This window comes from Pseudopodoces humilis, chromosome 7, assembly GCF_049639895.1.
Source record: "Pseudopodoces humilis isolate 2021_Gansu_Grassland_sample_001 chromosome 7, ASM4963989v1, whole genome shotgun sequence".
Lineage (NCBI taxonomy): Eukaryota > Metazoa > Chordata > Aves > Passeriformes > Paridae > Pseudopodoces > Pseudopodoces humilis.
This window is the reverse complement of record NC_142206.1, coordinates 32085446-32099231: the sequence shown is the minus strand read 5'-3', so window position 1 is coordinate 32099231 and position 13786 is coordinate 32085446. Positions and strand designations below refer to the sequence as shown.

Genomic DNA, 13786 nt, shown 5'->3' with positions numbered 1-13786 from the left:
CAAAGCCCCCAGGAGCTCCCTGTCCGTGCGGGCAGCCCCCGGCCCCGGCTGCGCACGGAGGATGCGCGGCCGGGGAGCCCCCGCCCCGCAGAGCCGCGCTGCGAGCGGAGGTGAGCGGGGCGCTCCGGCCCGGCGGCTCCGGGCTGCTGCCGAGGGGAAGGGAGGGGATGGCGGCCCGCTGGCGGCGGAGGGCAGCGGGAAGGCTCTGTGGAAAGCAGATGTTTGCCCTCGAGGCGGGGGCTGCAGAGGCCGATGGAGCGGGAGGGCTGCGGAAGGAGCGCGGTGCGCTGGCGGAGCCGCGCACAGGCCGAGCGGGGAACATTCCCAGCTTTGAGGGTTTCAGCCATTTTTGCCTCAAAGGCGTTTTCAGGTGCCTTGAGCCGGAGGCTGGAGCATTGGAGCATCTTTAGACATCTGGCGTGAAGAAATCAGGCAGCTGCGCGTGTGTTAAGGAAGACAAGGGGAGCTCGAGGGGCTTTTGTTTATCCAGGGGACTGGAAGTGATGCATTTCAATTAGTGTCTGATGTGAGGGGGAAAGGAGCTTTAAGAAGGCAAGCATTCTGATTAAAATTCAGCCTAACAGAGGACAGTAAGTGGTACTTGTGGTTTTTTTTGTTGTTGTTGGCGGCTTTGGGGTGTTTTTGTCCTAATTAAACCACACCGTGCAGCCATTTAATGAAACGGATTCAAGGAAAGAAACAAAATCTATTTGCTTCAGGTGGGAAACACGGTGCATAGGAAGTCGGAAGCCTTTTGTCTTAAGGTGCAAACAAAACACATCCAGGTTGTTCGGCAGGCTCTTATTATTGATTTTTCAGGCAATGAAATAATAGAGCCTGGAAAACACAGTTCCTGGATGAAGAGTTCTTGGCTTTTAGACCAGAGCTTTATAAATAGCATAATAAACATGGAGGGGGTGGATGGTGTAGTGGATGACGTATTCTCATCAAATGAAAAAGTGGATTAATTTTGTTTGCAGCGACTGTTAATTAATGTTACAGAAAAATGCAGATCAGCAAATTGATTTCTGCAGTTTGCTGCTAAATATTTCTTTTAGAAGAGAACGTATGCACCCTATTCTGTCCCTGGCTCCCCACACCCAGTTTGCAGCTGGCTAGATTTCCAGCTGCCCCTAGAACCTGTGGTAGTAAACTGTATGAAGTCCAATAGTAGGATCAGATGTTGTTTCTGCCATATGTGTAGGACTTTTTTCCCCCCAGTATAATTTATAATCAAATTCCTTTCTTTTTGACAGGATGAAAGTGGCTGCAACTATGATAACTACCTTGCTTTGCAACATGATATTTCTGCTGGCGTTTGGATTGGCTTCAGCTTTTAGCCACAGCCCGAGGACACCTGACAGGGTTACTGAAGCAGATATTCAGAGGCTCCTCCATGGGGTTATGGAGCAATTGGGCATTGCCAGACCCCGGGTAGAATATCCAGCACATCAGGCTACGAATCTTGTTGGTCCACAGAGCATTGAAGGTAGCTAATTTCTATTTTGAGTTATGATTAACTTATTAGTATACTTTGGTAACAGTATTTTGTTTTTAGATGCAGAAAGAATATCTTAAGCATAAAGTCATAGACTGCTTTACCATGTTGTTTGATTTTTGTTTTAAAATCACCATCCACCTTCCACCTTCCTTAATGTAATGTTTTTGGCAGAAGTATTGGGCTTTTTTAAGGTACAGGCTTTGCAGAAAAAGTTATGTTGTCTTGGCATTGTCTAATCTCTAGTGCCTCAAAACAATGGGTTTGCTAAATTTTTCCTGAATACTATGTATAAATATATTGCACATGTATTTCACATGAAACAAATGTTATCTGTAGAGCCCAAATTCCATGGATATTTAGAAACATTTGCAAACCAGAAGAGGTCAATTGGTTGTGGTGCCATGTGAGATAAAGGGATAAACCTTACACTGGGGGTGCTCCTCTCCCTGTGTCCACAAGTAGCACCTCAAAACCATGTTGCAGAGATGAATGCTCTGGGCTCAACTTCATTTTTTTGTGGCCATTACATCTGATCTCACACTGTGTAACTTTTCCTTGGAGTCAGTCTTCTATAGTTATGTAAATAATTTGAAATATCTGGCTCAAATGTTAGGTTATTTGGATAATGTTTCAGAGTGTTGCTATTTTAACTGAACAAACCAGCTTTTATTTTGTCATGACAGCAAAAGGTTGAAGGTATGAAACTCCAAATATTATTGTTTATGTGTGAACATCAAAACAGGGCAGAATCCCTCAACCTTCCTCTCAGAATTAAGTCAGTCTGACACAGTGCAGTAAGGCCTCCCAGTTCATAAGTCTATGTTTTCTGTTTTATCCTCATTCTGATTTGCAGACTGTCCTACCCAAACAGATACAATTGCTTTAATTGAGACCAAGGAGAGGACTAAAGCTGAATAGGCATTTCTTCCAGATAAATGCAGACCTAAGTTTATATATTTTCCAAAGAAACTTTGATGGACACACATTTTTCTGCAAACTTAAATAACAGATACTAGTTTAAAGAGCATTATTTGGTGTGTACCCTTTTCTCCTTTAAGAATGTTCATGCATAGAGAAATTGGGACAGATGGTAGAAGTGAGTGATTTTACTCTCAATTTTCCTCTTTTTCCTAGACATTCTTTTTTTTTAAAAGAGAAACCTTAGAAAATATAAGCAAATATGAATCTATGTCAAATATTTAATCTTGGCTGTTTGATGTTAATTTCTAATTACAGTGTTAGCAAAACCGGTCTGTGCATCTCTTCATATAAGTATCAAAAGTTTTCTAGTGTTTGTGAGGTTGAAGTAATTGCTAGTGTTCCAGTCATCCCTACAGTCTTCCACAAGCAGCAGGTTGGACAAACATTTTTTTGTTTATCCTTTTATTTTTTTTTCAAATTAAAAAAAATCCGTCTACATATGTAACAGAGTAAAACTGAAATCCAGTTGATTTATCATACTTAACTCTCCGTCTTGCTCAGATGAGGATGACTCTCTTTCTGGTTTTTTTGGTTTTTTTTCAAGCCTACCATGGATATTTAACAGCCTATTGAGAAATTTCTGCAAAAGTAATATGGTCTTGAGGGGTGAACGCTGTCATTCAGAAATAGGCAAGTAAAACAGACCTTTGAATGAAATGTTGCTTTTTATTGAGTATTCTGTGGTGAGTTTTTCAGATAGTAACTACTTACTCTTCCTTTGGTTACTTGGGTGATGTGTGTCTGTCTCTAGGTATGTATGTCTAAAAGCATCTGATTAGAAACTTCAACCTAAGAAAGTGTTGTTTCCAGTTTCAAGGTTAATGGGGTCTTACATCATTGAACAAAATATTTTCTCATACTGCTGTTTTAAACAAGTACATATAATTCAGTGAATTTCCACTGTGAGTCTATTTTTAAATATAGACCATGAATTATAGGATAGCTAATCCATCAAAACTTGCATTTCATTCTGGAAAAAATAAGTACATATGTTTTTAGATAATGTCAGTACAAGGTTTCACATTCTGAAGAATTCACCTATGGACTTTCCATAATATAGTCACACTCTTTTCACTGGCTAATAATTTCATATGCAAGTGCTTAAAAAATTCTACATGATAATAGAAAGGAAATCTAAGGGGGAAGGAAAGAAAGGGGTTTTTCAGTTATTAGAATATATCACAGCAAAACAGGGTTTTCATCATAAATACCATCATGGCAAAGTGGTAATTCACCAACTACTCGTCTGAACTACTGTCTTCATTGGGATTTACTGAAAGTAAAAGTTGGACAGTTAAGTTTGGTATAAAATGCTTATTATTTATCAGAAATTCTGAGCTGCCAGAAGCGTTGACTTCCAACCACTTTTCAGACTGCAGGTTCCAGTGACCAATGTAAAAATTTTAAAACCGGGTTCATTCCATGCCTGCATTCTCATCATTAAGGCCCTGACTTCTCTGGAGTGGATTTGTTTCTCATTTTGACTAGATACTGCATCTCAGCATAAAAACAACCCCCTATCAATTAGACCTGAATACATTTAGTAAGTTCCTGCAGAAGATGGTTTTACTTAAAAGGTTTTTGTCAGAAATAGCCCCAGCAGCACAGACCTGCAGCATTGTTGGCAGCGGTCACTGCCATCAGCTTCAGCTGAGCCACAGTTCCAGAGGTACCACTCACTTTCAGAATGCCAAGAATTCACCCACTGTATGTGTACACTTGCAAGCAACATACTGTCAGGAATTTGGGAACAAATTTAGGCTGCTGTAATATAGACAGGTTTACTCTAGCAACCTGGTTATAATGAAATGTTTTTTAATTTGAATTACTATTATAATAACATTTCCCATGTTATTATTATTTCCATGAATACACAACAGAAATATTATTGCTGTTAGTTCACAAGCAGAGTTCCTGATCATGCTTATTTTCTATCTCAGTTTTTTTTCTGGTGCTAATCATTGTATTTTGACTTTAAAATGCTAAAAAACAGAGGGTGGATGTGTTGTAAGAAACTGTACATGATCATTCCCTCCTTACCTTCACACTCACCCTATCCCTTCCTCCCTCCAAAAGAAGTTTAGTGCTGACTTGGCTGTAGAAAGTTCAATCAAAAACATATTCAATACCAAAGAAAACTAAAAAAGAACACTTTTCAGAAAATACATTTTGTAGCATATGCTCTCTTTTTGAAGTGACCAGATAGTTTTCTTGTTGATGGGTAAAAAAAAAACCAGCTCGTTAATTGAAAGAAATTTCTGCCTTTTCTTGTGTTGAAATCTTTAAACACATGGCTTTTTTTTTTTTTTTTTTTTTTTTAATCTTCTCCTTTGTGTTTGTCAATTTACTGTTACTTCAGGTCAGCTAAAATAGGAGTAGTGCCTAGAAAATGCCTGATAGAAAGTTTAATGTACCAGGAAATTCCTGTGAAGTTCAAGGAGGTGCAGAGGCAGCGTGAGCTCTCTTCCTTTGCTAGGGCTCTTCTAGTTAAATATAAATACAAATATATCCCAGAAGTGGGAATTTTCTGGCTGATTCCCTGTGCTGGTGTACTGCAGCCAGCACAGGCTGCATGGCATAACAGCATGGCAGGAGCCAAACAGAGCCTGCCTGATGAGTGTCAGGTGAAAACATTTTTAGTGGCTGAAAGGGGTGTCTTGGGAGCAGCTGTTGTTTTGCTGGCCACTTAATAGACTTCTCTTTCTGTACATCCCCTAATTCCAAAAAGTAATAAACTCGTATTAAGTAGTCTAATTTCTCTAATAATATTCACTCTCCTTGTTAATTCATTTTATCAGAAAGCTATATTGGAGTCACTTAGCAGCATCTATAAAAAGACTGGAAAACATAGAAAAGCAAATTAGGAATTTTTAATGAGTAGCTGTGTTTCTGTGCTTACTGTTCAGCTTATCACTAAAATACTATGCAAGCCTTACTGGGATATATTCAAGCTTTCTGCAAATATGAAGGGGTCTGCATCTATGTTAAAAGAGGAAAAAAAAGAATAAAATAAAGAAATGCATTTGACATTTCAAAAAACATAACGTTATTTTTTCTGTCTGGCAGGGCATTTATGAGGTAACAGACAACACTTCTTTTTCTTTCCTTGCATGCTTACAATTTTGTGCCAATATTTAAGGGGTTTTTTGTTTGTTTGTTTGTTTGTTATTGTTTGGTTTTCAGTTGTTTTCCTTTTTCTGAGGAGTGGAAGAGAATAAGCATATAATGTAAATTTCAGGCCTTTTATACCCTGCATAGGACAACAGTAAAAATCTCACTAAAACGCACGGGGGCACCAGTAGCTCGTCTTGAACAGTTTATAGCACCTCATAATTGGAAATGCGAAGTCCCATTTTCCTTCTGCAAATATTGCCTACCATAAATTCTGTACAACAGGAAGCCTCTTGTGTGGTTTGTTTGTTTGTGTTTGATTCAGTTGTTTTTATTTCTTAAAACCACTTCAAACAAAATGATTGCTGCTAAAGGTACTGGCATGACAGCTCAGAGTCTGAAGTCTTCAGTCTGCAGAAGAGGCATAATGCTGTCAACCTCAGTGACAGCTTTAAATGATGTCTCTAAAATTGTGATTGTAGGTATAAGGAAATTTTAAAAATACAATGCCTCTTAGGGAGGTTTTTTATTCTCCTGCAGAGACTCCTCATAGCTACTGGGAACAGGCTGGGGTTTATTTGATTGTTTTGAAAGGAAATAAGAATGTTTATTGTTTTAGAAAAATTGTAGTTATTGTTTCTCAGATTGAGATGATAAAACTCAAGAAAGTCTGGAACATTATACAAATATGTCTACTAACAACTAGTAATTAATGACTTGTCAGCACAGACTCTGTATGAGTAACACTCTACATCACACCTACTGTCCATAAAATTATGTAGATTCTTATGCATGGTAATAGTGTCTATTTTGTTTTCATTTTACTAATAAGAAAAGTTAGGGTTTTCTTATTAGTAAATAACAGTAAATAACTGTAAATAACTGTAGTAAATAACAGTAAATAACTGTATTACTTTGCTGTTTGTCCTGTATCATACCTGCAAGCAGATACTTGTTTCCTACAAGAACAGTAAAATGTTTGTATTAGAAAGTTGCAGAAACTTTTGCTGATGAATTCCGTCAGTGAGACCAGTGCAGAAATGACCTTGGCACTCATTCCTTTTCGGGCTAACGCGTGCTGTGCTTATACCCCAATAGATTTGGACTTCCTTGGCTGACTACAGGCAATAATGTACAATATCTGGGGGTCAGCAAACAGAGCAGTGTGATGGCTGCAGCCTCTTTGCTCCAGTTTGGGTGCTCTGTGCCAGAGTCTGTGCCAGCATCTGGGGGGAGCCGTGTCAGAGTGCGGGGCTGGCTGCACAGGGCTCAGCTGGGGGACACCTCCCACAGCCAGGGAGGCTGATTTGTTTCTTGTTGTGGTTCTTGGTTTTGGTTTGTTGTTTGATTTTTTTTATTCAAGTTATCTTAATAGCCCAGAAAATGTGATTTAAAAATTTAATATCTCAATTTTTTAAGATAAAATGGAAGTGGCAAACCTACAGTTTTTTATACAATATGTAACTATCTAGATTTGTATAGATGTGACTAAAAATACCTATTTTCTTTGCATTTTATTCAACAAATTGTAGTGTTGAGTATAAGCAGTATGAGGCAGTCATAAGAGAGGTGCCTTAGAATGCTAATTTCTGAATTTAAAGCTAGTGACGGTGCAAAATGACAACAGCAGCATGCAGTGGATTTTCTTTATCTGAGTGATACGGCACAAGTCTGTGAAGAAAATGCACATAAAATGTTTATACCTCTAACACCACAAACAGGAAAACAATGAGGTGGTGTGACTTTATTTTTATGAAGGAAAAATCTTTGAAACTTTGGCCTGTAATATCCTTGATTCCATATGAATTGAGAAGCCATGACCAGCAGTGAATAATAAGAAAGCCAAGCCAAAATCTGGTGTGCTTGTCAGAGAAGTCAGTGCATGGAGAACATGAAAAGAAAAGAGTATTAATCCCTGTTTCTCTCTAGATCTCTTTTATTTGCAGGTGGATCTGACTGAGGAACCTTTTTAGATTTGAGGCTTTGAAACCTTTTCTTGAAACACCCTCCTCTTGTGATTGCAAGAGGGTGTGCAGGCATCACATACCTCTGCTGAGGAACCAAGAAGATAAAGTGACTCCAACTCTTAAAAGCTCCTACTAACCACTGTTATGTGGTACAGACTACTGCTGCTATTCATAAAGTCATCTTTAAAAGATGCCACCAAAGGAGAAAAAGTCACATCTCAAGCAGCTTTTGGGAAAGAAAGATAGCAGGTCTCTAGGGATTTAGAATTAAGTAGATTGTTGTGTACCTAAAGATAATTAATCAATTAGAATGGGATTTGTAGCCTCAGTTATTTTTTTGTACATGTTAGTAGAGGGAAAAATCCAGTAGGAGAGGTAAGAAACCTGGAGAGGGAATATGATAGCTTCTGTATTGTCTGGTACTTTATAGTAACTGTATTTTCTAATATTGGTAGATGGTATCGAGAAATTTGATATGAATCTCTGAAATTCCATCTACCATGGGAATATGGTCCCAAAGTATTTTAAAAAATCTATCAGTGAAGACAGCTGAATTATGATGATCTCTTGTTTTCAAATATTTTTTTTTCCTTTCTTGTCTGTCATGAGAAGACTGAGGGGAGGCTTCATTGGAGTTACAAATTCCTCAGGAGAGGAAGAGGATGGACAGGTACTGATTTTTCCTCTGTGCTGAGCAGTGACAGGGCCCAAGGGAATTTCCTGTGGTTGTCAATAGGTTGGATATTAGGGAAAAGTTCTTCACCCAGAGGGTGTTTGGGCACTGGAGCAGGCTCCCCAGGGCAGTGGTCACAGCACCTGCCTGACACAGTCCAACAAGCTTCTGGGCAATGCCCTCAGGCACATGGTGTGACTCTTGGGGATGGTGCTGTGCAGAGCAAGGGGTTGGACTTGTTGATCCCTGTGTGTACCTTCCAGCAATGCATATTCTGTGATTCTCTGAGCATGCTAGGATTTATGCCTTGCTGCATTTCCCACCTGAATTTTAAACTAACTTGCAGTAAGAGAGTACTTTTAAGTTTACTTGGTTCTTTGAAGAGATATTTCAGTAATCTAGAGAAAGAAGAGACTCTTACTGTTCTTGATTTTGGTGCTGTGCCAGGAGATAGGATCTCTGGCACTCTCCAGAGGTTTCCAGAGCTTTTCTCCTTGTGTTTGCCATGGTGTGTGCACTCAGCTGTGCTCTCAGCTGCTGGGATGAATGAGAAGAAGAATGTTGTCAGCTGAAGAAGCTGTTCTTCCCCTTGGGATGCTTTAGCACATCAGGTTAGCTGATCTGAGTCCCTTTTGCAGCACCAAAGAGCAGCGTTGGGCCTGGTCTTACCCACCAGGGCTCTTCATCTCCCCACTCCCTTGTGTCTGCATTGTGTGCCAGTGCTTTTATCCGAGTGCAAAAGAAGCCTCATCTTGACTGGGGTGGTTTTGCATGGCAAAGCCTCTGCTTTTGGAGTTCTGAGGTAATTCTGGCTCATCAGGGCAGGGGCTGGAGCCCTCTAGCTCTGCACTGGGAATGCTCACCAGGGGCTGTTTGGGACAGGTGGGAAATCTGCCTTGTAGCAGCCGTCAGACATGGGAAGGTTTTAAACCTGCTGGAGAACCAGCTGGGACTTTGAGCCACCTGCATGGAAAATGGAATCGAATGAATATCAGTGGGGAAACGAACATGAAAATTTTCTGAAGTTCGGTGGAGCAGTAGAGACAAAACATGGATGTTCTGAATGTTCTTGGTGCATCCAGGTTTCACATTACAGGAGTGAAAGAAGAATTTTTCTCTGAATGTGTTGACACTGATGGAGCATTTGGACTTCTCATGCAGCTGGTGTCAAGTGAATAAAGTGTTCCAGTCTTCCGTTGGCACATTTACATTTATAGGATTGAAATAGCGTCCCATCCCTCATGGCATAAAGGAGGTCAGTTTTCCTTTTGTTGCCCTGTATCCCAAACCCATGTGCTGCACACGTGGTCAGTAGTGAGGCTGTGCTGGGGCAGTGACAGGAGGGTGCAATTTGCTGCCTGTGTTGGATTTTGTTCTCTACTGATTTGTGGTGTCTGCAAGGCAGAGGGGCCCGTGGCTGTGTACTGCACAATGCACTGAGTGGGTAAAAAGGGTCAGCTAATCCACATGGTCAAGTGCAAAAGCCACTGTTCAGCTGAAGAACAAGTTAATACAATCCATTAGAGAACTGTTCAACCAAGGCAGGCATTGGAGTTTGCTTTTTTTTGCTTTGTCAGCAAGTGGGCTGCTGGATTTTTTTTTTATTGTGTATACAATTTGAATAATAATGACATATAAGCTACTGTTATAAATTTATTGTGAGAGGCGTGGGCATTACTTTGGTCCTAACCATTTCACAATAACAGCCTTTAATATCTTAAATATTTTTACTGTTTGTAATTAAAATATTGGATAAAACAGAATTATTTGCTGAAAGCAAGGTCAGTAATTGTGAGATGTGTGTGCTTAAGGCTTTAGAAGAAATTGCCCCTCTGCAGAGAAATAGAAAATTAGTCTTTATAGTTTTAAGAAACTTTGTGTCATTAAGAAGACAAGCTGACTCTGGAATCTGGGATGCCTGAGCATGTATAGCTGTAGTGTTTTTGTGTTTCTCGAGGCGTGCTCTTGAATGGTTAAGGAAGTTGGCTAGGTTTGCATTTTTCCATTCTTTGTTCTCCTGTGCCTTTTCTCCTTCCCTATTCTCTTACTTAGCAGCTTCTGTGGAATAGACAAAATGTGATCATTTATATTTTTTTTCAGTTGTTCTTACTTCCTGCACTTAATCAATTTGAGCAAACAGGATAGGACTCTCTAAGATGAAGCTAGCAGAATAATAATTACAGCATTGGGGAAGTAAAGCCTTTAGAAGTGTTAGATAGGGTAAGGAAAATGTAAATTCATTTCCTGCATTCAGAATTTTTTGAGAGTTCACATGATGGGTGGTCCTGCAGATAATAGAATAGAAGAAAAAGTAAGTTAGTGGATGATGTCCCAGTTTAACATATAAGAGCACTGGGAAACATTCTATCAAACCTGCCTTTGGGGAGGTGTTCCTTTTTAATGTGACAATAACACAACAAATGTAGATGCAGCAAGATGACTGGGGATGAAAGTGCAGGATAATATGGGAAGCCGACAGTGTAAAAGGAAAAAGATGTATCTCTGATTTGTTGAGGAGACACTGTAAACAATCTTGAAGATTTTTTCCAAGTGATAAGAGCAAATAGGCCAGATTAACAAAAGATTTTGCAAAGTAGGAAGTATAGTATTACATCTCATTAATCCATGTTTGCTCCCTTGGGAACCTTGGGCAAATGGGATAAGCTATACCAGGCTTCCCTTGCAGCTCTTGTTTGTGTGGAGTTTGTACAGGTCAAGAGAAGAGATGTGATTTCTGCTCAGGGAAAAGATTCCCCTGTGAATCTGTGAGGGGCTTGGACACTCTGAGGTACCTGGTATGACTCACTAAGTAAAGGGATTTAATTTGGTATTTGGGATTTATTTACTCACAGCACATACTCATGATCCATCCTATTTTATTTCTCTATGCTAAGATTGGCCAAACTACCTCTGTTCTGAATTTTTAATTGGGGTAACTCTATCTTCACTGTGACATATGAAATGGTTTAAATGAGACTGAAAAGCGAATTTGTCCTCTTGTTTCTCTTTAAATGTTCTGCAATAATTTTTCACTCTTGAAAATCCATTCTCATTGACTCATTGACTTTCTTAAACTGACTCTTCTGGGGGGCAGCACTGCCAATTTGTATTTGACATGGAAGATTGTTCTCCAGAGATTTGTTCCCACAATTGGTATTGCTTTGCACTACCAATAGATGGGTAGCAGCAGCTAAAACTTCAGTGGACTAACAGCATTTCCACTGGATGTGTATGATCAGGGAAATATTCAATACCTGCAAGAAAGTAAGAAAGTAGTTGCTCTTTATGTTACTTGGGTTTTTTTTGGGTTTTTTTTTTTTTGTCCGTCAAGAATGGAGTGGTTGTGTTGCCTGCATGGGTGGGAAACCCATAAAGACAGCATTGCTCTCACAAAGAAATGAGCTGAAATGTCTACACTTTAAACTTAATCATTCCAAGGATCTCTAACTAAAATCAGCTGATAAAATACTTTTCCAGAATTATAATAATGGTGAGTGGCATTGTTCTTTTTTTGTTTTCCACCCTGCAACAATTCAGGACTAGTGCTAGAAGACTACATATACGCATATATTTTAAATTAAATTCAAAACTTAGGACAATGCAGATCCTAGCCCCAGAGAACTAAACCTCTATCCTCTAGGAATGTGAAATACCTAATAATAAATGCTCACAGAAATCCTGCATGTGAAAGAGAGCTGATTGTTTTGGAGTGTTTGCTAGTAAGAGGCACAGAAAAGCCTGTTCATATAAATACAAAGACATGAAAAAAACATAGTTTTATCTAACTTTCTCAGTACAAGGGTGTTGTCTGTACTTCTCTGGATTTTTGGTCGTCCAAGTTCGAATACTTTAATGATGTCTCTCATGATTCCTTTGGATAGGAAACTGAAAAGTTTCTTGGTATTTAGTTGCCTTGTCTTTTTCTTTTCTTGAGGCTCTGCCTCAAAGTTCAAGAAACTGATCTTCTGCTATTTTTGTAGCTGACTGTATGTTCGTATTCCAATATTTTGATTTGGTAGCTGCAGTGTATTTAATCCTAATATGTTTCTTTAAATCAGTAATGTTATAATACCAAAACTAATGCAACTCATGAGAGTTACTGTACATAATACCCCTACTTTGTATATTCATAGCACTTCATTTTTATTATTGTAGTCTTTGCTGAGTGCACTATTTATCAGAGTTTATAAGGAATGAGCTTTGCTGATGCTATTAAATCACTCAAGCGTGCTAAATTATGGCACCAGAGCAGGTGCTATTGTCTGCAGCTCTTTTGGAAAGAAAGGAGAAACCCTCAAATGATCCTGGACATTTATACCTAAAGGAAACAATCCTTTATATTAATATAAAAAGATTGGTTTGTACTCAGTCAAGGGAATTCTTGGCAGTAGGTTTAAACTTACATGTATATATAGCACACTGGAGCCTGCTAAGTACCTCTGTTTTCTTTATGGATGGAGCTTTGGTGCCAAGCGGTCTGCACCACATGCAAGCACAGATAGGCTTCTATCTGATGGATTGTCCCATAGTGAACCACATTGTATACAGGATGTTCAAACACGTATTGATTATGTGGTTCCGTAGTTTACAGCAGAATCATAACCTGATGCTTTTAAGTTCATATATGTAATCAATCTTCATGTGAAGGAACTCGGGACAAAATAAGTATTTGATGCTATATATTAGACATTAGATTAAATTACATTAGATTAAATGTAACCTCAGATTAAATTTAGATTAAATTTATTAAATGTGGATTAAATTTAACCTCATCACCATAACATTATTGTGTTACGAGTGTCATCTTTGTGTGGACTGTGGACTAAAGGTATAATAAAGTTCAGAGTGAGTATAATGCTATTCTGGTTTTAGTACCAGGTCTTGTGGTCAGCTACAAGCAAAACCCCCAGAAAACAGAGATGTAATTTTTTTACGGGAGGTAGTTTTACATTTGTTATGTATCTGCAAAACTTTTCTGCAACACTGCATTAAAAAATAAGAGACTTGTACTTGAGGGGGAAAATTAGCACATTGATTAGATTTTAGTCCATTGTGCAAATAAAATGGAAATATATGTGCTTATAGACTAACTTGCTTCTAGTACCATAATGCTAACATCCGATGATCATTTGCAAAATTAATTTGCAAAATTTGCCTCAACTGCCACTTCTAAATGTAGAAATGAATACAAAATTTACATTTGGTATTTGAGTGCCTTCTGTTAGCAATTTTTGCAAGTGATTATGTTAGCTTACAATGTTTGGCTGTATAAAAGATGATTTAGGCTGGTAATGTTTATTTGTAATTTGGGACAGGAATACTTGAATGATTCTTTTGGAGCAACTTTCATGTTCAGAGGCTTTATTCACATCTTGTGGATCTATGAAAAATATATAAATTTAAAATAAGACTATTTAGTGATAATATGGTGATTTTGCTATTTACCCAAGCAGTTGTGTCTGCGTTCACTCTTTAACTCATATTTTCCAATTGTTCAAATTCCTTTTCCTCTCAATTCATTGTTAGTAGAATTTATATGTTGACTGTATGTTG

The 13786-nt window shown here is 38.7% G+C and overlaps 1 protein-coding gene across 3 annotated transcripts in view; it reads left to right on the top strand.

The window, feature by feature from the left end:
• Nucleotides 1-13786, top strand: part of SCG5 (secretogranin V) — a 29398-nt gene continuing 15612 nt past the window's right edge. For 2 of the 3 annotated variants that reach the window (XM_014250049.2, XM_014250047.2), the window contains exons 1-2: nt 1-110; nt 1257-1489. In XM_014250049.2, coding sequence (XP_014105524.1) covers nt 1258-1489 — 232 coding nt within the window. In that variant the 5' untranslated portion in view covers nt 1-110; nt 1257. Of the gene's footprint in view, nt 111-201; nt 591-1256; nt 1490-13786 lie in introns of those variants that run through there. The other variant, XM_014250048.2, reaches the window with a different exon arrangement.